The 26,824-nt window shown below is 44.6% G+C and overlaps 1 protein-coding gene across 2 annotated transcripts in view; it reads left to right on the forward strand.

The window, feature by feature from the left end:
* MBNL2 (muscleblind like splicing regulator 2) overlaps positions 1 to 26,824 on the forward strand; it is a 139,586-nt gene that overhangs the window by 13,065 nt on the left and 99,697 nt on the right. For both annotated transcript variants that reach the window (XM_039217423.1, XM_039217422.1), the window contains exon 2: positions 15,667 to 16,438. In XM_039217423.1, coding sequence (XP_039073354.1) covers positions 16,265 to 16,438 — 174 coding nt within the window. In that variant the 5' untranslated portion in view covers positions 15,667 to 16,264. The remainder of the gene's footprint in view (positions 1 to 15,666; positions 16,439 to 26,824) is intronic.

Below are 26,824 nucleotides of genomic sequence, written 5' to 3' on the forward strand. Positions count from 1 at the left end.
CTGCCAAGCGCCGCAGAGGTTATCAGCATGGCCTTAGCCAGAATTTCCACCATCGATGTTGCAACCCCTCTTCCCCGGCTCCATGAAGAACCAGGGATGAGATGCCTTGTACCCTCCAGATTCATTCACAGACAATCCACCGAGGTATAGATGGGGCCATGGGAATTTCCAGTTCAGTGGTCTGCCCCATGGCATGTGGTCGCATAAACTGTATCTCTTGACTCTTAGCGGTTGTGGAGTTAAGTGAGCCGTTCATTTCTCACCCAGACACACACTTGATAAGTCCTAAGAAAGTCATTTGGATTCTGTTTCAACAAGCGGAACATCATCTACATCTGCGCACGGAGTTTTGTTGTAATCATAAAAATTATTTCGCGTTTCACCCCAAGTTTCAAAGACGTTCATGAGCAAATTAACGCTTTAAATGTAGATGCGCTGCATCGGCAAGATGCTTGATCATAACATACTGTTAATGACAAAAAGTTGGGGGGGGGTTTGCTGGAATATACCCAGGATAAGTAGGTAGCCATGTGATAATCTGCATGCCAGAAAAGGTATTGTTCAGACTCTCTCTCACACACACACACATTTTATCTTGTCAGATTTGGTTTGACTCAAAGCTATTGGTTCTCCTAGAGAAGGAGGTCAGACTAGTTTGAGAAATAAGCAGCATTAGAAGAGCAATTGAAGTATGCACATGGGAACGCAGGTGATAAAATCATTTTGGAAAATAATGAACAAGTAACTTGAGAGCTTGTCGTGAGGGTGGTATCACAGGTTATGCCAGGTTATTAATTTTCCAACTCAGCAGTATGCCTCTTAAAAAACACTTAAAGGAAAATGGATACGTTTTTGAAAGAAATGCAGTTGGTGGAGGAGATTAAGGAACTGACTGAAGTCCCCGGGCCTGTCACCGGGAAGGCAAAACTACGTACATTTATGTAAGAATGTGTATTTGGAAAAATATGCAAAAATATGTAGTTGGGAGAGCAGTGTTTAGTACCTTAAAATAGATGCCTGAAGCTTTTGTGATTCATCTACATAATACCAAAGCACACCCCCCTCCCCGTTTGTTTGTTTGTTTCCTTCACATCTGATGCTTGTTGAAATGTCGCAGTGAACTCCGAGTCACAAGGGAGCAGAGCCCCATGTGTAGGCTGCGATCATCAGATTTTACATTTTGCTCCTCCTTTCACAGGAGTTAGGGAGAGCGCTGGCCCCTCAGTTTCCCCTTCCATAAAATGGGAAGCACGTTCGCCACTTCAGAAGTTACCGGTGACCCGGGGAGGGCAGTCCTGTGACTTATTTTTCCTTTCCCCCAGTTTCCCTGTTGCACTTCTCAGAGCGGTGGCCCGCTGTTGCCATGGTGACACAGCACCCGGTGACGTCGCTTAGAAATAACCACCACCGGTGGCAGCGGGGAGGCTGAGCCAGTGGTGATTAGCCTCCGAGGAGTGAGTGCCCCATCTGGGCGGGGAGGCAACAAAAGACAGCTTGGGGAGGGGCTGGGGCGCTGGGTTTGACAGGTCCTGCCTCCAGCGATTAGCATCGTGTTACCTGCTAATGCCCGCCTGGGTCATATCAGAGTGTCTTAAGTTTTGATAGAATATGCACTTTGTTGCCAGGTTTGCCTTTTTTTTTTTTTTAATTTTTATTTTTTATTACTCAGAGCTCCAGGTTTTAAGTGCCGTAAATATTTGTTGTTGATTTCGATTCTAGCAGTTAGCTCAATTTCCTGAAAGATAAGAGGAATCGTTGACTCAGACTCATTTCTGCAGCCTGCTTTATACTTGGGGCTTGAGTCGTTCCTTGTCCACAGCGATTCTAAAAACTGTGGCAGGAAATTGATTTTTTTTTTCACTTCTGGGGTGAGTGAAGTGACATCAAAATAAAAATCCTCCCTTAATAGATTGACCTCTCCGTGATCCTGAATTTCTGGGTTCTGTCCTTTTCTGCTTAAGTCAAATGGTGCTCTGTAGAGATGTTTTTATTTTGTTAAATATTAATGAAATACCGTCACCTGGATGTCTGACCCTGGGCGTATCTTTTTCAGTGTTCAGACAAACGAGTAGCAGTCTGCATCCTTCTGGGGGCTTCTGAGCCTGTGGGATGTGCAATCCACATACCCCGTGTCTGGTTCCAGGCCAGAATAATTGTGTTCTGTGAAGTTAGTGGAGTGGGGTTGGATGTGAAAAGAGGTTGCAGAACTCGAAAGTTCTTCCTATCAGAACCTCTGTGGGATATATTTAACAACTGGATTGCACATCTCAAGGATAAGGGGACCTGGCTATGGCCTCCGGGGATGAGGACAGAGGAAGACTTGCTCTCTCTGGTCTGCCTTCAGGGATCTGTTAACCCTCTAGAGTCCCCTGTGTGGAGGGTCCATGTGGCTCATGATGTGGGCATTCACTTGCTATGGAATACCAGGGTCAGGGATGGGGCCGCTTGGAGCCCAGCCTTATCAAAGATCATATTCACATCCGCTTTCAGCAAACTTTTCTGCTGACAGCCTTCAGGAGCCAGTTTTGCTCCCGCTCAGAAAGTTCGAGACCACCGTGCCGTAAAGGCTGGGCTGGGGGTGTTGGTGAGTTCTTGGCACACAGTGGCATCCTATGTGCTGTGCTGGTAGAAGAGAAAATGTAAAGAAGTATTAAACCTCTGGGGTGCCAAGCCCCCAGATATGTGTTCTTTTTTTTTTTTTTTCTTTTAGTGTTTAATTGTTTTTGAGAGAGAGAGAGAGGTGGGGGAAGGGGCAGAGGATCTGAAGTGAGCTCTGCACTGACAACAGCTAGCCTGATGCGGGGCTCGAACACACGAACTGCAAGATCACAACCTGAGCTGAAGTCAGACGCTCAGCCCACTGAGCCTCCAGGGGCCCCTTTGTGCAGACTGGAGCTTAAGTACTCAACACCTGCTCTGTCCTCGTGCTGAATGCAAAACTCTGTCACCTCTACACTGTCCGTGGGTGTCCCCTCAGATCTGGACTCTGGAATAGGAACACAATGGACTCCCCAAATGCCCCCCCCCCTCCCCGTACAGATGCTCCTGTTAGATCTCACAGCTCAAACAGCCTGCTAACAAATCTAGGCCAAACCCAGCCGAGCTGATAAGATTTCCAGAAGAGTTCCTAAAAATACATTTCTCCTTAACTCAGCCTTGCCAATCACTGTACAATCACAGAACTTTAAGGGCAGAAGTAGCCTTAAAAAATTGTTGCACCCCCTTCAGTTTGAAGCTAAGGAATTGGAGCCCCAGAGAACTGACAAAGTAGCAAGAACAGGGATGGATGAGAAACATTTCAAATCTCATCATGAGGATGGAACCAAACAAACTTTAAGGCATAAGCTATGAGCTGTGGAGGCTATACATTCACTTATTTGTCCGTTCATCTGCACACTCATTCAGCAGACATTCACCAAGCGCTTACTATGTCTTAAAAGTTTTCGTGCTGCGTCAGCCGTCAGGGATAAGACAGACCCTGCCCTTACAGATGTTATATTCTGGTTGGCGGAGAAAAATGAAAAATAACTACATCTGTGAGTATCCAGCCATGGTGAGGGCTTTGGAGGGAAATAAAGCGAGGTGACCCTGAGTGAGGAAGGGGGACAGAGACCGTATTACAGCAGGAGAAACCTCCCCGTAGGCTGACACCAGAGCCATAGGACTGGCCGGGAGAGGCACCTTCTCGGCAGAGGGGACAGCGAGGCCAGAGCCCTGAGGAGGCCAATATGGCTGCTAGAGAACCAGCCAAAGGCAAGGGTGGCTGAGAGGGAGTGAAGGGAAGGTCAGGGAAGGTGTGGGGCTGGTCACGAAGGGCTGTTCTAAGTCTCTTGGCTTCCACACTCAGGAGGTGGGGAGCCACCTGAAGTTCCTGAGCAGAGAAATGACATGATCTGGTTCCATTTTCAAAGGTTTTCCTGGAACAGCGTGTTGGAGGGGCAGCAGTGGGTCAGGGGGAGAAGCAGAGGAGACCGGTTGGGGCGGTCACGTTCATCCGGATGATGGCGGTGTCGATGATGGTGGCCGCCGTGTGGGTGGTGAGAAGGGGCTGGGGATCTGTTAGAGAGGCAGAGCCCGAGGAACTTCTAATGGATCCGATGTGGGCTGTTGTCGTCGGAGAGGGAGAGGAGCGGGGAGGAGGAGGTGGCAGAGACAGAGACAGGGCCCAACTCTGGGGACTCGGCACCGTCACTGTGTGGTGGGCTTCGAGCCATCACCTGGGGGAGAGGTCAGCCACAGAGGCCTGCTGGATTGTGCCTGCATTCCAGTTCTAGTCTGTTCCCCGCCCCTCCGCATTCACCAGCCACAGGTATGCCAGCCTCCTTCCCCTCCCCCCTCCCCCTCCCCCTCCAGCTAACACAGGCCACCAAGCGTAAACACTTTGATCTCCTCCTCTTTATTAACCTTTCACCTCAGAAGCATGCTGGCAAAGGGTTCTCAACAAATGTTTGTTCTAAGCCAGTACCTAGATCTTATCTCACCCCTAAAGATGTCCCCGGAATTATCAGTCCGCCCTGCACGCAGGCTTTCGCCAGCACCTGCCTGTTCCTTCTCTTTGAGGTGTGTGCGCTGCTCACGGCCGCCTGTGCTGATCTAAGGGAAGCGCTGGCCCTTCGTTTCCACCTGATCCAGTCCCTCTCGCTGGGGGCGACGGCCACAGGGGCTCCTGACCCCGCTCACCCCCCCCACCCCCCCCACCCCGAGCTACTCTGTGACACGCCCTCCTGATGACGGATCCAGTTCCCACGGGGAGCAAGGGACAGCCTTGTCCCTCAGGTCCTGAACCCCCACCACGTCCATGTGCAGTATTGTCACAGCTCAGGTCTTCTTGTGGCTTTAAACTGCCCCACCTCTGAGGCCTTGACGTTTGAAATCCACAGCATCCCTTCTCTGCCCCTGGGCGAATAATGGAGAAGGCGACAAAGCCAAACTTTCATTTCAGGCCAAGCTGGTGCCGTCGCACGGAGGCCGTGCCTTCTGGGCCACCTGGTGCCTTCTGGGCCACCTGACATGCTCTGGCTTTATCTCGTCTCCGTCGCGGCTGCCCACAAGGGCCATCGGAAACTTCAGGAGCTCTTGATGGGGACCCAGCCCCACACCTGCCTGTCCCGGCAGGTAGAACGTCTCTCACCTGACCCAGAAGGCAGGGGCCACGCCACAGAAGCTGCCCCATGTCACGTGCCTGCTCTGTGACGGAATCCCGGGCTGTCTCCCTCACTCCCCGCCTTCTTTCAGCCCCACGGCTGAGAAACGAGCATCTTCTCTCTCTCCCACGTGGGCCCCCAATGGAGCCGCGGGCCTCATCCTCGGGCCACGATTCCAGCTCTCGAGCCCACGCCTCAGTCTCCCATCTTTTCCCAGGCTCCTGTTGTATTTCCCTCCTTCCACTCAGGAAAGAAAGGAGAGGCTGGGTGGGAGACAGGAGGAGCAGGCTCTCTCTTGCTCTCCTGGGTGCTTCACTCGGCCCCGCCTTCCAGTGCCGCGAGCAAGGCCAGATTCACAAAGGGTCGTCTGCCCCCGGAGCACACGGGTAATCAGCAGCCATCTGACTGCAAAGCCAAGACAGTTCAAAGCTGCCCCTGTTGCTCTGTGGTGCCCTTGCACCACCGAATCCCCCCGAAGGGCTCCAGGGACTGAGTGCTTCATCTCCCAGCTGCCCCACCCCCACCCCCGCAGTGTGGGCCAGGGAAGCCACCACCTGCAAGGTCAGCAGTGACAGCCTCGTTATGATGTCTGGCCACCCCTAAGCCTCCACATGCCATGGTCTCCTGGTGGCAGTGGACCCTCCTGGCCACGCCCTCCATCCAGGAGCCCTGAAACCCTCGGCAGCACCCTTGACCCTGCACTCTTCAGGGCATCTTGTGTCTCTCGTTCTTTTTCTATGTTCGCTTGCTCCTCTTCTTCCCACCGCCTCTAAGTAACCGGACAGACTGTCCTTGACTCTGTTCAAGGCTTTCTCATTTCTCTCCTGGATACAGACACATACAGATCTCTCTCTCTCTCTCTCCCCCCCGCCCCCGCCTTCAACCTCAATGTCCCTATTTTCAGTGGGCTCCCACTTCCTGACATCCTTCCTCCTCGACAGAGCATCAGGGTCCACACAGGATCCAAATTTTGAAGTCCTCTTTGATCTTTTCCTTGCTTTCTTTATTCCCAAAGATTATCCATTTCTAGTGAGTTTACGCCAGCCACACCTTCGCATTGCTGCAATATAATTTTGGGCCTCGATTATCCCTTTTCTCTGGACCATTGCTATCATCAATAACCAGCGTTACCACCTGTGAGAACTTATCATTCTAATGCATCCTGGGTGATGCCACCAGAGAGAGTTTCCTCCGGCTGGGGTCTTAGTTGGGTCCCTCCAGGGCCCCCCCAAATCTACCGTACTAATGATCCTGATATTTTATACCTAAGTCGCTTGAGTCAGATTTATACAGCTTAACACCCTACAGCACCATTCTCAGTGAGAATAGCACCACTCTGTAAAGAAAGGAAACATTTCTTTGGAAATTTAAGGGAACATTTTTTCCCATTGTCCAAATGGCTGGGGAACCTCTCTAAATCTGGGGCGCCTGGGTGGCTCAGTTGGTTGAGCTTCCAGTTTTGGCTCAGGTCATGAACTCGCAGTTTGTGGGTTCGAACCCCACCTTGGGCTCACTGCTGTCAGCACAGAGCCCGCTTCAGGTCCTCTGTCTCCCTCTGTCGGCCCCTCCCCCGCTTGCACTCTGCCCAAAATAAATAAATACTTAAAAAATATTTTTTAAAAATGTAATGGGAAAGAATAAAGGATTTTGACATCTTGCAAGGTCTCTCTATGACTCTCTCACCGTGAAGAACCATCCTGTAGCTCATGACCTTTGAGTGCCCTGCTCAACCTTCCCATCCATAAAAATCCTGTTCATAGTGATCTTGGTCAAGATCTTAAGTGTGTTGTTTTGCACCAAGTGTTTTCTTAATTTATTTATTTTTTTATTTTTTAGACCATCGTAATATGACTGAGTTTTTAAAGAGGGTAACACCTGTGTATACTGAGGCAAGATTGTTCTTTCACTTGTTAGGAACCATAACAGGAATTTTTTTGACATTTTGAAAAGACACGTCACTTGTCATACCTCTATCTGTCTGCCTTTGCGCCTGTCACACTCAAAATAATGCTAGACGCATACAGGCGTGAGCATCTGACCGCCTCGTTCTATCTTCTAACATACACGTATGTACCTAAGCATTGAAATTTCAGAACACACATTATTCATTTTATTAAGAACTAGTTCCTTTGATATCTTCTGTTCCAGTATGGTAGTATATTGCTTTTTACAACAGGTATGCTTGTTGGCTGCATTCTGGATTATTTTCGTTTGGTAATAATAAAAGTCACGTTATAAAACTTTAGTCGAAAAAAAGGGGGTCTTGGCATTTGTCAGTGTGCAGGCAGATGAAATAGCCAGCTGGCCTGTGATAGTGGAGGTAGAGAAAAGGAAAAAGGTCAGCTGAAAAGCAGTCCCGTCCACCAGGGGCGGTGGCCGGGGAAGGAAACAGAATGTTCTGGCAAAGACTTCTCTGGGAATTCAGGCGCTAGATTGCAGCCTGAAGCTCAGTAATCATTTTTTCTGACAGCAGCCACTGGGTCCTGGACATCCAGGAAACCGGTAAGTGCGGTCAGCCTTCAATGGTATCTAATACAATTGCTTTTATTCTAATAAGAGCGGCTCTTAACTGAATTATAAATGTTTAGATAGAAAACACAGACACAGTGAAAAAAAACATAATTTGAATACAAATGTGTGTTGAATATATTATATCTGGCTGTAGTTTCAGGATTATATTTAGAAATTTCTCCTCTCCTAATTAAAGATGAGATTTCTTTCTCTGCCCATTCCTGGAAACTGCAATGAAAATGGATTGGAAATTTTCACGTGTTGAAACAAGACCTGGATCTTATGAATCTTTCACTTGTATTTTAAGATACAAGAGAAAAATTTTAGCTGGGAATTTCTCTTTTTATTACTGTTGTCCTGAGCACTGGCTCAGCAGACCAGCCCTTGTGACCTTGGGTGGCCAGTGTTTTGTTTTTCTCATTGAGATGTATTTAAAAGTGTGTTCAAAAGAACCAAGTACCATGTAAAATGGAGGCATCCTTGTTAGCCTTACTTCTTTCTCTGCTTAGAATGAATGTGTGTTTGGAATTAGAAGAGCGTCCATCGAAAGTTTGTCTCAGTAATTTCTGGGAAGGGTTTCACAGGATGTGCCAGCTTCATAGAAACGAACTTTCTCATTTCTGTTACTCAACCTTCATTTACTTTCCAGAAATTGATAACTTTTAGTGAGTGGAAGTTATTTAGTTATTTCCACCTGTCGTGTGTATGTGTGTGTGTGTGTGTGTGTGTGTGTGTGTGTGTGTGTATGTGTGTGTCTGTGTGAATGTGTGTGTACACGCACACAGATGTAAAGCATACAAATGTTGTATCTAATGTTGATAATACTGGTAGAGAGGACTTCTCATATACTACACCTGTTTGGTTGCAGCACATATATTTATGGCCTTTGGTATTTTCAACTCCTTGATTCCAACCAGGAAACTCAGGCTCAGAGAGCTTAGGGGACATTACACAGCAATTCAGGATAGAGGAGCCACTAGAACCCCATATAGAAAAACTGATTGTCCCTCCTAAGCCATGCAGCTGTCTCAAAATGCTGTTTCGCTTATGTTTTCAGTAAATTATGAAAAACTCCGTTTACGGTTCTATAAGGAAATATCTTTTTAAAGACTGTCACCTCTGCTGCTCCCCCCCCACCCCACACACCTTTTCTTCAAAAAGTCAACTAGGTCCTTTATTACTTTTGCGGCGAGGCCTCTCCAGATTCTGTATTTTTATTGGTGCATCGGGCTTCCTGTGGGCAGACCCCAGTGAGGGACTTCTTCTTAGTGGCTGTGATTATGGGGCAGGATTACACCCTCGCCTGGAGGTCAAGTGGCTCTCAGCCCAGCATGCCAGCCATCAGCATCTCTAGATCCCTCTCCCGCCCAGGCGTCTCTGCATCTGATAGGTGCGCGGGCTGCAGCCAGCCATCGATCAGGGGTGAGAGCACACTGAGAGCTATTTTCAATCAAGCTCCAGAAATAGGAGTAGGGATCCTCAGACATCAAGCCACTCGAAGGGAGGAGAAGTCGTTCTTTGAAAATATATTCGGAGAATTTAAAAATTGAAAAGAAAAGAGGAAACCCAGAGATTCTCAAAATGAGAAATTAGGAAACTCAAGGAGACGTGGTTTCTTTATTGTAATTAGATTTATGGAAAATAAAATTAAAGGCATCCCATAAATTACTTAATGGATAATGAGTCCTTGACTGTCTGACTCAGAAATCGGTTTGTTTTGCAAGGAGCCTTTGATCAGCCCGCTAGGAGGCTGGTGTCTGGCAGGCAGCTAAATGCCACAGCTGACCAAAAAGTGAGCGAGGGAGCCGTGTGCCACACAACTATTTTCCTTGAGGCAGTCGTACATTTTGATCAATCTCAGCCTCAAGATCCGACATGACTGATGTTTTTCCCTTCAAAAATGTACAAACTGGCTACAAAGCGTCAGCAGGGCGGGGACACCTGGGGTCTGAGGCCCAGGCTTGTCTGGGAGCAAAGGAAGGTGGCCTGGCTTGGAGGCCACACTTCCCAGACTGGCCTGCCACATCGTTGAGCAGCTGTAAGGGGATGCAAGCCCTGGATTCTTTTATACAGTCAGAAGTCACAGCTTTCTGAAAAGCCAACACCTAGGAGGGTTTTAAATATATTTTGAAAAATGAAGTGTCATGTAAGTAAAGCCCCTAAAAATAGCTTGAGATTATTTTGTAGAGTTGAACAGCAAGTCCTTTGGTGTTTTAGGAAATACTACAGCGTTTCTTTATCCTTGAACTTCAGTCTTGCTTTTCCTTTGAAGATGTGTCAAGCGGTGAGCCTCGCATTCGTTATATCCGGGCGCTACCACCAGCCCTTCTAGAAAGAGCTCTCGCGGGAAGTGGCAAAGGGCCGAGCTGATGGTCACTGAGGGCCACCAGCCCTCTGAGTCAGTCCTCCCTCAGGCAAGGGCCCGAGTAACAAATCCCCACTCCCCCCGACCAAAGGCCTGCTTCATCCTGAACCAAACCTACAAGGTTTTGAGTTCATTTATTCTTGTAATTCCCATGGAATGAAGTCTTGTCTAGAACAGATCTCTTAGGTGTTTTCTGTGTGGTTGTGTTTTGCTCTGATCTACCAGAAACACAACCACTGGAGGAAGTCCCCAGCCAGCCCTCCTGCAGTTATTTCTGGGGGAATCAGTGACCCCGAGACCCTGTGATCAACTCAGGGCAGACATCTTTGTTTCCCCAGGACGCACAGAGAGGGGAGTATGCAACAAGAAATGCTTACTACAGCAGTTCCAAAACGTGAGCGCACTTCAGAGTCACCCCGAGAGCTTGTTCAAACACAGCTTGCCTGGGCCCCACCCCTGGATTCTCTGATTCAGTACCTCTGGGTGGGGCCTGAGAATCTGCATCCTAACAAGCTCTCAGAGGCCGTGCCATGGTGGCTCAGGTCTTATACTTTAAACATCGCTGGGCTGATGATGCTGGGTTTTGAAGGTCAAATAATTTATCCTGGGGGGCAGATCCTCGCTGTCATCCCCGGCCTTCTGGGCAGCAACAAGTTAAGTCCATGGCATCTGATGGAATTTTCCTCCAGGATAAAACTGAAATTCCCTATTCAGAGCCTTATTCCTTTAGGTTAGACTCTGGTCCACATTAAAATGCAAAAGTTCCTTGGAGGAGGATCAGGAGTTCGTTTGACAAACATTTGATGAGTGTATCCTTGACACCACGCACTGAACTGAGGTCTGAAGATTGGAAGATAATAGGCAGAGTCTGTTATATACACAGGGAGAAACCTTGAGGAGTGGGGAGCAGGCGGTTGGATAAGTCAATATGGAAGTTCTGGAGATTTAGGGAGTAGTAGTTAACAATCATCACCAGGCACTGTCAGAAAGTGGGTAGATAGAGGTCATCAGATGGGGTGAAGAGGGTTAACAGGGACTGCACTTCAGGGTACAGGGGCAGTGAGCGCTTGCCAGATCCGTGCTCCCCCGAGCCTTCAAGGGCAAGGGCATCTCCTCCTCCATGAGGGGCTTAGAAAGCCAGGAGGGGGAGAGAATATGAGGCTGCCAAATGCCTGAGGAGGACAAGGAAAGGAATACCAAGGAAGAAAGAAGGCCAGAGAAAGAACTGGGAACAATTACTTCTGAATTCTGCCTGGGTTCTGCACCAGAAGGAGCTAACTGGGCTGGCATTGATTGTGATGTTGGAAATAAAACTGAAGCACAAGTCAAAAAAAAAAAAAAAGTGGAAAAAGGGAAGCATAAGCAAAGCACTGGGAGAAACTTAAACAGAAAGAACTGGAAAATATTGTAAGCTTCCAGGTAACCCAGAAACGTCCTTGCATATAAGCAGGACGAAGGGCACTATATATGGACCTTTCTGTGAAAGAGAAAAGGATGCCCTCTACACTCAGACACATTTTACTAGGGGCCCCTCTGGGCAGATGAACTAGGAAATGCCACCTCCCCGTTCACCCAGAGCACTGGGGAATGACATCTGTCACTGTGTTTCCAGCAGGCCCTCAAACCAAGCAGGCTCCCAGGCAGTGCTTCCCGCATATTTGGGCTGTGTGCCACACCCAGGGGCAATGCCTGCCCTCAGAGTGTTTGATACACTTCCGGGTTTAGTACCAACTGAAGGAAGAAAGCAAGCGTCAGGCCTTTGTACGAAGAGCACTCTGGGATTTGCACTTGGGGAAACTTCTCTGTGGGTTCCTTCTGGCTGCGAAGGAAATCAGTTTGAGAACTGAGGGATGCTCCGGATAAGAGGCCCAAGTACACAGTTCTGTCGATTCCTTTGATCTCTGAGGCACCGCCCTGTTCTCAGCATCTGTAGCTGGAGCAGATCCACACGAGGCATAAGTCTGGCCATTGACGTAGAATGACTGAAGAGAGAGAGGAAGCCTGAAAGTGGATTTATTCAGTAAATATGTATAGAGGAACTCCTCCTTTCATTGCCTTGCATTGGGACAGCACTTACCTTTTACTTTTACGAAGTATTCTTTGTTCCCTCTATAATCTGTCCTTTGTGACAGCAACCATGTCAGTAGGCAGGAGCTATTATCAACGTTTTACAGATAAAGAAACTAAATCTCAGAGAAATGGGCTTACCCAAGGTCACATGAAGGAACCTTGGCAAAATGAGGGCTAGAAGCTGGCTCTTAGGACAGGGTACTTTCCACCATTCGACAATGTTCTGTGTTGGCTGAGAGAAAAAAAATGCAAAAGCCCATGAGATATCGCCATCAGTAGAAATAAAACGTGAGCTACATATAGCTCTGAATTTTGGAGGGGCTAGAAAGAAGCAAATGAACTTAATTTTGATCGTAATATTTACACCAACTGGTTAAAATGTTATCAACTCACCATGCGGTACACGTGAAACAATATTAATGAGGTATTTTCACATTCTTTTTTCATACGAAGTGTTTGAAATCAGTGTGTACTTTATACTTAGAGCACAACTCAGGAGCTGAACTCATTGGACATCCTTGATCTGTATTCAGATTTCATAGAATTTACAACTGAAAAGTGGATTTATATACACAGGTCAGTCCAAGCCCACTTGAAAGGTTTCCAATAACGAAGTTGAGGATCGACGTTTCAGTTAAGTTGACATTAATTAAGAAAAAATAAAAATTTAAAATTTAGTTCCTCAGTGGCACTAGCTAAATTTCAAGTGCTCAGTAGGTACAGGTAGCTAGTGGCTCCCGTGTACGTAGATGAAGCCCTAACACAACACTTCCTCCCAAGGAATCTAGTCTGGTAGATCCAATATGTGCTTCGGTGTGTGTGCTAGTAGAGATTAGTCTTGTCCCATGATGGCCATGTCAAAAGTTGGTTTTCTCCATCCTTTTCCATCATTGGCCATCTCCTCTGGTGACCTTCCTTAACCTAATTCAAATCTGTGCTCTCTTCCTTGTTCCCACATCTGCCTGTTTATACTCATCCCAGAAGATGGAGGTTGTGACGAGCCAAGGGAGGCCGTGTCTTTGATAACATTAACTCTGTAACTTTCAGGATAGAAACCAAGAGCAAGCAGGAGGGAAAAGGGGATTTGTGAGAGGATAGCAATATATTTAGGTACAATATAATGTGCCTTCTTTTCCTTCTGGAAAACCATTGACTTACACAGGACTCTGGCCAGCAGAAAGCGTGACTCCTCTGTGTTTAAAAGGCAGTACAGGGGCGCCTGGGTGGCTCAGATGGTTGAGTATCTGACTTCAGCTTAGGTCACAATCTCACAGTTCATGAGTTTGAGCCCCACATTGGGCTCTGTGCTGCCAGCTCAGAGTCTGGAGCCTGCTTTGGATTCTGTGTCTCCCCTTCTCTCTATCCATCCCCAGTTTGTGCTCTGTCTCTGTCTCTGTCTCTCTCAAAAGTAAATAAACATTAAAAATTAATTTAAAAAAAAAGCAAGTTCATCTCCTTCGAGTCTGACTCCCTAAATTCTGATTGGATTTTCATAGTAACTACAAATGGCAATCTGTTTCTCCTGGGAAAACAATTATTTCTTACCTGAAAATACAAGCAAAAGTCTACCCCGCTCATTAGATAGGGTTGAGAGCATTGTTTCTATGTGGTTTTTAGGAATACTTGAGTAATTATTCATTTGCCATTTATGCATAAATACACATTTGCCCATTTCTTTTTCTACTCGTGAATAGCCATGGCCAAAGCCATGCCATCTTTAGGGACGAGCTTCTCCTGGATCTTTGTTGTCCTGTAATCCCATCAGACCCTGGTCCATAGGACTCGAGGACTCTATAAAATATTGTGCAAATATAAACGAGATGTGTCCAACCCATCATTTTAAACCTCATTATTAGCACCTCTGCTCCATTGAATACACAGGCAGGAATGTTCTCTGTTCCTTTGCTTCACTCATCCTTTGTTCTCCATGGGGGTTTGAAACAGGGATTGAGGTAATGAAGATGCAGGCCCGGGCTGGTTCGTGAAACCTGACCCAGAGTAAATTTGATTATTAAACTCATCATCTTAAACTGCCTCGTTAAGCAAGTTGACGTTAGCTGCTGGGAACACAGTGCTTCCAAACAGACAAGCAGTAGCCTGCCTGTCCCCTCAAGTATTTTACAGTCGGAGTCAGGTGTGTGTCATGGCCCTCAAGGTAGCCAGTTTCCTTAAATGCACGTACAGTCACTACCCATTCACACACTTCTACTAGCAAGTAAAAGAAGTACTGAGATGAGGCAGCATTTCCTATTGTCCCAAGAGATGTCCTGCTAAATAAGCATTCCATGACCGGATAAGCTTGGGAGACGCCATTGTTTCTCTCTCTCTATTGGAGACTCATTCAAGACCGAAACAAGCCCTATTTATTGCAAGGAAGCCTGCTCAGTTTGGTTTACCTGGAGTTAACTAAACTTAATCATCATGGGACCTACTTTCCTCAAGGGACATAGGTGAATCACTCAAAAGTTATTACTGTCTTGAACTTATTCGTACATGCTGATTTTAAATACTCTACTTCCAGTTTCCATTAAGTTCTTATTTAAAATTTTTTAGAAGGACGTCAAGGCTAGGCATGTGTCGAAAGTGGCTCGTAGCATTTACAATATATGAAAACAATCAGCTTCTAGTATTTAGTCCTTTATCCCTCCTGGACCCAATGATGTTACATTTTTAATATTTTAACTACTTCATAATCCTTGAAAACATAAAAAGAAAGGACATATAATTTTAGAAATCTGAATTTACTAGTTATATTTTTGTTGTAGGTATATGATTTAGCTCCAGAATTCCACAGAATGGAGATTGTGAGTCCATTAAAAACTAAACTGAACTAAATCTAAAACTAGCTTGCCTTCATTCCTTTGGCAGTGAGCTAGTCATCAGTTAAATTGGTCAGTAAATGATTTTTGAAGAACTAATAGCCATGAACTAAGGCACTAGCGACACAGAAATGACAAATATAAATAGTTCTTACCATCTGAGTGCTTAACTGCAGAGAGGGGAATACTAACATTAAGCAAGTAATAACCGTAGAGAGAAAGTATAAGAGACCTAAAAATAAACATTAGGAAGCTTCTCCCTAACCATTTCTAAGTTCAAATCTCTGTAAACGAGAAAGGATATAAAGAATAAGGAGCCCACCCTTCACCCAAAGTGACGGTACCCTTATTACACAAGAGAGACACATCCCAAGTAATTGTTTATAGCATTTCCAACAATAAAATCAATGGCCTAAATGTGAAATTAATCAGAAGCTACGGTTCTAATATGCTGTTTTGGCGATAAAGCACATTAGATGGGATTGTTTCAGAATGCCTAATTATTGTGTCTGCCACACTCATGTGTTTGAGTCATTCCTAACTTCTGGACTGCTGCCTAGATCATTTCTGCAATACGGCTGCAGTTGTGTTCTCTCTCTCTGTCTCTCCCTCTAATGCATAACTTCCCTCACTAGCCTCAAACCTCAAAGCTCTGAACTGCACTTTTGCAAATTCTACACAAGAGCGAAAACAGTTTATCAAAGTGTTGATTCCATTGAGTTTGGGTGTAAGTTGATGTTTTCTTTGTGTTCCACAGGTTCATGATTTCAAAGTGCCTGTGGGAAGTCACTTTCGCTGGAAACTGCAGCCTGAGCTCTTGTGTTCAAATCGTTCTTCCGTCAAATGCGCATTGCCCTGACCTTATGGTGGATGAAGATACCTCAGTTGTCTGACTTTGCCAATTGCTCGATTTCAGAATTTAGAAGGGTGGAAGGAAAGAGAAATCTCGCCAAGATCTGAACGTCTGGGTGGCTTATTGTCCAGCACCGTCAATAGCTGCGAGTGTCAGAACTGAATATCCTCCCTAGGAGTGCCATGATATTGAAGTCACTTTATTAAAAACAGTTGTGTCTGCAGATCGGTGAAGAGACTCGGACGTTTACAGCCAGAGATGACACTGAGTGTGCTTCTGCTGCGGCCCACTCTCTTCAAGTGGGGCATATTGATTGATGAGTGACTGCCTGCCGATAAATTCTCTCCTCACTGCTTCCTGGATTGGATCTCGCTGAGCAATTGATCCCTTACCTTCAGACTCACATGTGGGGTTTTTCACAACAGTAGTCTCGGAATCATTGGGACCTGGATTGATTTCATCATTTGACACAAACAAACAGAATCCCAGTCGCTCGAGCATCATGGCTTTGAACGTGGCCCCCGTCAGAGACACAAAATGGCTGACGTTGGAGGTCTGCAGGCAGTTCCAGAGGGGCACATGCTCGCGCTCTGATGAGGAGTGCAAATTTGCTCACCCCCCCAAGAGCTGCCAGGTGGAGAACGGAAGAGTCATTGCCTGCTTTGACTCCCTGAAGGTAAGAGGATGCGTTCCCTGTGTCACACTGATGGCACACGGGGACTCGCAAACGGAATGCTTTCCCTGATAAGTTTACAGGAGTTCAGCAGTCATTTTTAGGTTCTGTTTTCTTGTTTGTGATGACTGTTGGGAGAGTTTCACCCACGTTTTTTCATATCAGGCATACATAAATTTTTTACAGATCCATGTTTAAATTAAAAATACATGATGGTGTATTTTGGGTCTGGCATGACATTCATGTACCCAAGAGTTTTAAATCAAAGTCTGGCTTGTGACAACTGAAGATAAATATTTTATTAACATTTGATCTTCTGGAGGTTATATAAAGGTGAAGAAATTGAATGTGTCACTTTTATGTGCCAGTTACTCTGATTCGCCTCTCAAAGAATTTTCTACTCATGTGGCTTTTTTTCTTGACCAAGGGCTTCCTAAAATACTTAATATGTTTTTCATTCTTTTTGACGATTTGCCATGGCTAACAAAAATCGTTGAGTACACACTCAGTGTTCCTTGAGAACCCACTACGTGTTAGTTAACACCTAACATCACGGAAGAATTGAATGTGATTCAAGATGGTACCCTTGGGCTTGCTGTCTGGGAGGAAAATACACCTCGTCAGCAAATAACTATAATGCAAGACAGAAAGGGACATATGCCTTAAGGGAGAAATGGGTTTCTATGTGGGTCCATAGAAGGGAGAGCTGGCTTCTAGCTGTTCCAAGAAATGTTCTAGAAGGTTGTCTCAACCTGAGTTGTACACTAAGTCAGGTGGATTTTTGCAGAAATTGGGGGAATTATAATGAATAATCTAATGGAAGGAAGTAGGTGTGACTTAGCCATAATTCTTTGAGGTTTATTTTGCCCTGAAATATGGATTATATGAATCCCAGATTGTCTAGGACAGTCCTGACATCATCATGGTATTGTTTTCAATGGAAATAAGAGGTTAACATTTACATCTCTGCAAAACTTTGTATAAATAAGCATACCAAAGAGTTAAAAAAAAAAAGTGGTCCATGCTCTTGGAAAATCTTAGTGCTGTGAGTTTACAAAATAGTGACCTTAGCTTATTCTTGGATATCGAAGGATTGGGTATGTTTTGAGGGAAAATTTCATCTTAAAGTGAAAAGTTATGTCTTATGCTAGTCCTTAGTCAAAATTGAAATATAAGACTTTGTATATTTACGTATACCTTAAAGGGAAAATTTGACTACACACTAAAAAGCAGAAGGATACTTTTGTAGCCCAAGAGAAGCCCTTTAAGGGTTAAAATTTGAAAAATTAGATATGCCATTTATTCCAACAATTTTCCCTATTTTATTTCTTTTTATCAAGAAAAGCTGATTAGATTAGACTTTAAAAGTATGAGTTATTTTGTCTACAAAGAAATAAATTGATGGATAAATCACAGTTATGTAAAGTATAACAGTATAAGCATATTTTTATAATAGTATTTATTTTGTTTTTAGTCAAACAAGTAACTTAAGTATGTATTTGCTTCTATGGTTATCACCAATGGAATCATTCACTATAAAAAGCAGTGTATATTCAAAACTAGATCATAAGAACTTCAAGATATGGAAACAGGTCAGAGATGAGAAATTCATTTTCCAGGTCATCCTACTTCCTTTATTTTATTGATCTAGGCCTTCTCTGGTTGGATATTGACTAAGAAACCAACATCTTGGGAAATTTCTTTAAACTTTCAATTCTTTCAGCCAGTTAAGGAAATATGAGGGAGATATGTGCAGCATATTAAAGCTAAGTATTTCTTGAATAGCAAGACGACAGCAACATTCAGGTCCTTATAATTTATTACCTCAGTGTGGATTCTCTAGGACAATTGTTTGAGGATTCCAACCCATGGAAAGGGATCAAGAACAGTTTAGTTTAACGTAAAAACATGAACCAAGCCATGAAAATGTTGAGCTTTAAGGATCATTTTCAGAAGTATCTAGTCGAACTATTTTCAATGTTGAAACATAGTTACAGATTGTCTTAAGTTACCAGTTCCCTGTTAGAATTGTAAAATTTCAGATTATTTCATTTGAGTGTGGTGTTACTTATTTTTAAAGTTGTTAAACTGTAAGGAATGTGAAAAGAGCCCACAGCATAGGAGTAAGACAGGCCTGCGTCTGTAAATACCTGCTCAGCCACTTCCCTGCCTTGGGTGGGTCACTTAATGACTTCTTAGCTTTGTCGCCTCATCAGTAAAATTAGGACATTCACCAGTGAAATTGGCTACAGTATGCACAGTGCCCGGCACCATGCTGGCATATTTGCCTTGCAAGGTAGATGTAAGAATTACAAGTTCTTACAATAAGGATGGGTAGATTATAAAGGCGCTCAGGGGCGTCTGGTTGGCTCAGTTGGTTAAGCTCCAGACTCTTGGTTTTGGCTCAAGTCATGATCTCAGGGTTTCGTGAGTTGGAACCCCACATCAGGCTCGGTGCGGACAGCGTAGAGGATGCTTGGGACTCTCTGTCTCTTTTTCTCTCTGTCCTTCCCTCACTCTCATCTGTCTCTCTCTCTTTCTCTCTCTCTCTCAAAAAAAAAAAAAAGGCACTCAAAAGTGGTAGCTAAAAAGAAAAATTATGATGACAATAATAATTAAGCTATTTAATTTTAATTTCATTTAATATCTTAAATAAGACAGGGTCGCTCAGTGGAACCAGCCTACAATGAACAGAAATGCAAGGGCTTCGATGTCAGGCCAAGGCCTGAATGAATTCTGGCTGGTTAGAAGCGAGCTATGTCCTTTGAGACAAATTATTTTGCTTCCTTGACTTCACTGTCCTCTTATTTAATATTCAGATAATAATTCCAACTTCATAAGGTTACTGCAAAGACTAACTGGCCTGAGATATGCCAGGTGCTAGCACAGGGTTGGGCATAGTAAAGACAGCGGGTGTTATTCTCCCTTCATAATGAAGTATCACAGCACAGACATTGATTTTGATGACTGGCTTTCTAGGCGGATGTGTCCAACTCATAAAGCACCCAACTCTTAATGTGTCCAAACTCTTCAGAATCTACTATGTGAGTGATAATAGTTCGGTGATGCAAATTAGTCATGACACTAAAGCAAATCAGGTTTGAGGTAGACATTATTTTGGGGTTTAGTATTTCTTACAAGGTATTTCTTGAGCTTTGTGGGATATTTTTATTCATAAAGAGAGGTAAGAGGAATCTGTGTAGGCATATCAATGTAGAAACCCGTCGACTGTAAGCCAGAGATGTTCCTTTTTGTTTTTTAGTTTTTGTTATGAACTCTTTGCATACATGAGGAAACATCCATAAATACATACCAGATACATTGGTGGGTGGTTAAAAAGGAGATTTGCGGAGCTCTTTGGAAAGAGAGCTCTACAGCTATAAATGCTTTTTTAGAAATGTTTCAGAAAATGGAGCATAGTTCTTACAATGACAATTGTACTGTATGCACAACTGTTACCTTGTTGCATTTTAAATGAAACCACTGGGAAGACAAGGCATTTGTGACATTTTTTAAACAGTGGAGTTGCTTAAATTTTTCTGGAAGGCCTGGAACATGGTGTTCACAAGATAGGTTAACTTGACAAAATTAAAATTGCTTCCTGAGCAGCTAACCTCCTGGCAGCCTTGACCACATTAACCCCATCTCTGCTCCTTTATAATCCATAAAACAGTCTCCCTCACAGTTGAGATGTTTAGATTGTTCTTTTCAGGGTCTTTCCCCTGTAACCAATAGGAACTAATCTGGATTGTTTTGCAGACGGAAACATCCGGAAGGGAATAAATGAATTAGCTTTAATGCTTACTGGGACTCAGAGTTTTGGCGTTTACCACTTTCATCAAGTATTTAATGTATTTGCGAAAACATTTTAATTCACACTGAACTTAAAGAAGGAAATCTTTTTTTTTAAATCACGTTGCTAATTTTGGCAAAAGAGAAACAAAAAGCATTCCTAGAGTGTTTGGGGAGATTGTTTTGGTTTTACATAATAAAGAGTTCAAAGGCCCTGTGATTCCTTTAACACCTGAATGAGATGATGTCACTCTTCCTTTGGGAGCCTTCCGGTGGCATCCGATCTCACCTGGGTAAAGACCAGTCCTTACAAAACTGTTCAGGACCTAAGAGATCTGACTCTCAGCGCCAGGCCCCAGACTTCTGTCTTACCACTGTCCCTCATCCAGTCCCCTGCAGCCACCCCGCCTCTATCCTGTCCCCTGGCTGTACCAAGTAGGCTTCCTCCTTAGGGTGTTTACACTTGCACTTTGCTCTGCCTAGAATATTCCTGCCTCAGTTGTAGGAGCAGCTTATCCCTCATTCCCTTCTGGATTCTGATCAAAACTGCCAATAGTGAAACCTTTCTGCCAACCTTATTTCAAATAGTATTTTCCCTGTGGCTGTGGTCCATTTCCTTACCCTCTTGCTTTCCTCTTCTCCCTAACACCGTCTTCTGATAAACCGTACCCATACTTGGTTTGGATGCATTATCTGTCTCCCTCCCTTCTGCTAGAATGTAAGGTAAATGTAGATGGAGATTGTATCTTTTCTTTCTTTCTTTTTTTTAATGTTTATTTATTTTTGAGAGAGAGGGAGAGAGAAGGAGGGAGAGAGAGAATGAGTGGGGAAGGGGCAGAGAGGGAGGGAGACACAGAATCTGAAGCAGGCTCCAGGCCCTGAGCTGTCAGCACAGAGCTCAAACATGGTCTATGTGACCGGCACCCCCCTGGACTTGTGCAGTGCGCAGACTGTACAGCCATGTGGTATGGCCCTGTTCTCAATATTCCAATAGATTTCAAAGTCAGGGAGCTCTGCAGAATTTAGAGACACCAGTATGCCTCTGGAAGTATAATAACAGCATTGGAAAATTGACACGTAAATCACTTCACTTTCTCTGAACTGATGCAGAAACTACTTTCTAATACTCTCCCATTCTTTCAAAGTTTCAAAATGTATAAAAATAGATCCTACTCATTTATGGGATACTGGCTATAAGTTGGCTGATGACAAATAAAATTTTAGTTTCCTTATGTATGGGTGAAAATTTTAAAATTGAAAATGGTAGTAGATATGTGATCATTTGGGACAGTTCTGGAAAACATTACTAAAAAAATGTATGTCCTCGGCCTTGGCCTTAACTTCATGTTCTTGAATTGCTTTCAAATAGAAAATGATTCTTTGCAGAAATTGCTTGAGTGTTTTTTTAAGTTACATGTTCAATTCTGGCCTGACCTGAAGATATAATCTTGGACAATTATTTTTGTTATCTATAGACATCTCTGTAGTCACATGGAGGCTACTATCTGCCAGATATTTTTTATGCATTATCAGTTCCTTCCAACAACTCTGTAAGGTAAATATTCAGTCAACCATTATAGCTGCAGGATACAGGTTGAAAACAACAAGTAACTTACAAATGATGGGGACCTGATCCAAGGTAAGTGTGACTTCAAAGCTGGCCTCATCCCTTCCCTCCTCCTAATTCCTCTTACAGAATAAATCATTGGTCTATGAATTCTAAAACTCCTAATATCTTAATAAGATCCATGCTTCACAAATTTAGCATATTGAAGCATAAAAACATTCCAAAATAATTGCCCCCAGGAATAAACTGATCTAGGTACTGAAAAGTTAAATATTTGCAAAGGAGAGACAGCGAGGTACATGAATTTCTTTTTGTCTGTATTTGTATACAGATATTATATCATCACTTCCTAGGTCTCAGTAGCAAAAATGGTTTTGGTCCAAGGTACTAGTGTGTGTGTGTGTGTGTGTGTGTGTGTGTGTGTGTGCCCGACACATAGGATTTCAGATGTCACGATAAAGTGAAGGACGTGTTCTACTTTAATGGCGCCTGGATCCCCCAGTTCTGTTCCTTGTGTAAGAGGTCCATTTGTCCATCATCTGTCTTCCACCCTCCGGGGCACATCAACCACTTGCCCCTTCATGACATCGTGAAGACTTCCATATAACAGTTCACTCTTCTAAGTATGTGTCCCCATACAAGCCCGTAATCTTCCCAATGACAGGATTATGGCTTACTCATCTCTGTGTCCAAGCACCTAGCATGGCACTGGCGTGTAGCAGAAATGCAACAATAACCATTCCAAGGCTGCATAATCTAATGAAGGAATCCCCACAACTTTTTAAAAAGGACTTACTGATGGTCACCAGTGAACCTCAGACACCAAACTTCTCTGCACGGCTGTTCACCATTTCTTTAATTTCTCTGTTTCGTTCTGCAAGCCTCGCCAGGCCCTCCTTGGAATTCTCTCCCGTTCTTTCCCCCCATGGTCCACACCTACTTCTTTTACCACTGCAACCTTCCTTCCCATTTCACCTCTAATGCCACCTCTTCCTCTCCTTGCTCCTCAGTGTGGATACTCGCCAAGACTCCCCATTGGTCTTTCCTAAATCAGGTTGGTGACCAGTTCTGAAAGGGTATCTGTACTCAGCATTCAATTCCCACCTCTGTGCCGACCAATCCTAATTCTGGGTGTGTGCCCTTTCCTGGCCAACTCTGTGCCCAAAATGCCCACCAAACACCCTGTATGTATGGTCCATACTCACCTGTATTTGAATATTCCTAGATCCAAAATCTTCATCCACCCCAAGTCATCTCCCCACTTCATCCACGTGCCTTGTTCTGCAGGCACAAAACTTTAGCTTGATATCGACCACCATGCTGAGGATCCTTAGTCTTTCTTTTTCTTTCCTGTCCTGGTTGAAGGGAAATATATAATCTTTAAGAATTAATAAATTATTAAAACTGTGAAATGTTTACTCAGATACAGACTAGTGCAACAAATCTTAAGATCTCAAGGGCTTCATGTTGGCCTCTAAAAACTATCTATGGACTGAAAGTTAAGAAACTCATCTACATAGAAGGCTGACACATTAAAGTGGCCACAAGAAGACCAGAAGGTCATTAAAGATATGTTTTGGCTGTTTAACCTGCCTAGGGTCACAATTAGCACCAGATTCCTCCTGATACTCAAGATATTTCTATGCTCAGAAAGAATATACTTGTAGCTTCCAGGACAAGGGGGGGGGGGGGGCAGAGGAGGACAGTGCAGGCAGAATCAGTTTCAGTGCCTTTAGTGAGCCAAGGATTGAGGATTCTTAATGTGGCATCTGCGTAAATGTCCTACTCAGGGAGAGCACAGATGTGGCATTTGTGAGTGATGCCACCTTCGTAGGGACACGGTTTCTACCCTCAAGACACCTACATTCTAACCCAGTCTAAAATCCAGAGTTAGACAAAATAATCTCTATGTTAGTTTCCTATGGCTGTCATAACAAATTACCAAAGACCGGGCAGCTTCAAACAGCAGAAAAGTATTGTCTCCCAGTTCTGGGGGCTGCAAGTTCCAGCCAGTGTCGGTAGGACCACGCTCCCGTGGAAGCTTCTGTGGGAGAATGCTTTCTTGCCTCTTTTTCTTTTTTTTTTTTTTTAATGTTTTACTTATTTCTGAGAGACAGAGAGAGAGAGACAGCATGAGCAGGGGAGGGTCAGAGAGAGAGGGAGATACAGAATCTCAAGCAGGCTCCAGACTCTGAGCTGGCAGTCAGCACAGAGCCCAGTGTGGGGCTGGAACCCACAAACCGCGAGATCATGACCTGAGCCGAAGTCGGACACTTAACCGACTGAGCCACCCAGGTGCCCCGTTTCCTTGCCTCTTTTCGTTTCAGCTTCAGATGTCTGTCTTCCTATGTGTCTTCACATGTTCTTCCCTTTGAGTCTGTGTCTAAACTCCCCCTGCTTACAAGGACGCAAGCTACATTAGGTTAGGAGCCCGCCTTCTCTGGTGTGACCTCATCTTAACTAGTGATATCTGCAATGACCCTACTTCCAAGTTAAGTCATAGTCTGGAGGACAGAGGTTGAGTTTTCCATTCATCTGTTGGGTGGAGCGGGACACAGATCAACCATACGCATAATATCTAAACCTAGAAAATGTCGGAAACCAAACACTGTAGTCCAATTCATGAGCCCAGACTGCTTTCAAAATCTGCTTCTGCACACTGCCCTGAAGAGCCACTAACCATCATCGGAGTTGGCAAGAGAGATGAGTCTTGAAAAACCCCAGTTTTTGCTACTGAGTAGAAGAAAGAAAAATGATAAGCTGACATTCTGGGATTACAGTAATCTGTGTTTAAAACATGTAAAAATAGATTAAAATAATTCACAGAGAAAAATGGCAAAACTTATTTTCTCCAAAAGCCAAATGGAGTAAAATACCACTTTTAACCTTAATTACATTCTTGAATAATGACATTTGTTTATTATTCACTTCACCTTTGGCGGGGAAGCTAACTTTTGTGAGTCTCTGTAGCAGTATCCTATGAAGCTGTTTCTCACCAAAGCTTAAGGAGAAAGAAACATTTATCATGATTTATTTAATTTTTTTTTTTTTTTGCCAGCACCTTCCTTCTTTCATTCAAACGTTTGCTTTTATTTTAGAATTTGTTTTTCTTGGTTTTATTTGTTTGTTTGTTTGTTTAGAGAGCGAGCTCAGGGAAGGGACAGAGGAAGAGGGAGACAGAGAATCTTAAGCAGTGGCTCTGCTGTCAGCGCAGAGCCCAGCCCGGGGCTCAAACTCACGAACCCCAAGATCATGACCGGAGCCAAAATCAAGAGTCTGACGCTTAACTGACTGAGTCTCCCAGGCACCTTGGAATGTTTGTAATACAATGGCAAACTAGGAAGCAAAGATTAAAAAGCCCTGGCCTGGGAGTCTGTATCTGAGACCTGGCTTTGCTGAATATAATCTTATTCCATTTCACCTCTCTGAGGGGACTCCAGGTGCCTCATGGATAAATATTCATTCATTTGTCTGCTCATTCATTCACTCATTCCCTCTTTCACTGAATGAGAGGTGCAAACCACAGTCCCCAGGACTTAGCAAGAAATGTGAGTGAGGCGCTCAGCACTCCCCATTGAGGGAACACAGGGAGCATTGCAGACTGCAGGAAAGTCACTGAAAAGCCTATGTCCCCTGACCATGGTGGCCCCCACTCAGCCACAAACAGCTGTTGCCTGCTTTCTGAGACTCCTGGGGATTTTTTTCAAGAAGAATCAGAGGTACCTATTTTGGTGTGAAGTTTCCCAATCTCTAAACCTTGGCAACCAATTAAAATATTTTTAAACCCTGAAGTTTAAGCAAAACACATCTACAGGCTGAATTCCATCTGTAGACTGCTGCATTCAACCTTGTTCAAAACTAATTAAAAGAGGGGCGCCTGGGTGGCTCAGTTAAGCGTCTGACTTCAGCTCAGGTCATGGTCTCGCGGTTCATGAGTTCGAGCCCTGGGCCGGACTCTGTGCTGACAGCTCGGAGTCTGGAGCCTGCTTCAGATTCTGTGTCTCCCTCTCTCAGCCCCTCCCCTTTTAAAATAAACAAAAATTAAGAGAAATTGATGGTGGGGCAGGTGCTGCTGACCACTGGGGTTGGAACAGCGTACAGCCCCTCCTCCCATCAGCGGAGATCACAGAGGGCAGAGCAAATTTATAAACTGCTCTGAATCATCCTTGAAGGACCTTATGTGCATCGTGTCGGTGACTCACTCTCTGGGTTCCCCTTACCTCACTGGCCACTCCTGCTCAGTCTGCCTTCCTGAATCCTCCTCCTGACACTGGCATCATTCCAGACTTTGAACGTCTCTACGTTTCCTCACACCCCCAGTCACCCCCTTACCCTTATAACTCACCAAGTGTGATCTTGCCTCACAACCTTTGTGCTTTCTGACCCATATTCCAGAGAACTGGACTGCCCTGGATGACGTCATCCAAGCCAATGGCTGTAGACATCTTTTCGTATGCTGAATGTTTCTAAATTTCTATCTCTGGCCCTGATTTCTCCCCTAAGCTCTAGACTCATGTATTCAATTGCCCACCTGGCATTTTTACCTGGATGTTTAAGTGACATCTCACATTTAATGGGACTGCTAGTAAGTTTTTGGTTTCCCCTATAACCTCCTGTTCCCCTCGTCCCTGTTCTCAGTAGATGGTGCTGTGTATTCGCTTGATCAAGGAAAATATCTTAAAACCCAGCTTCAATCTCCTCTTGCCGTTACCACCATATCCTGTCCATCAGGAAGCTCACCTTTCTCCACTTCTGAAGACATCCTAAATCCAAGCACTTTCTAGCCCTTCTGTCATGACCACCCTGGCCCAAGCCACCACGTGTCTCCTATGGACTGTTGTAACGGCCTACGGCAGCTCATGCTCATGCAGCTCCCTCCTTGAGCAGAGTGACCTGAAAGCCATGTCATGTCACTCTTGCTCAAAACCTTCCAGTGGCTGCCCACGTCACTTATGGAATCACAGCCCGTAAGGCCCCCGGTGCTCTGGCTCCCTGCTGCACTTCTGGCCCTGTACGTTGATGACGCTGCC

Source organism: Hyaena hyaena, unplaced genomic scaffold (assembly GCF_003009895.1).
Source record: "Hyaena hyaena isolate Hyena2069 unplaced genomic scaffold, ASM300989v1 scaffold_693, whole genome shotgun sequence".
Lineage (NCBI taxonomy): Eukaryota > Metazoa > Chordata > Mammalia > Carnivora > Hyaenidae > Hyaena > Hyaena hyaena.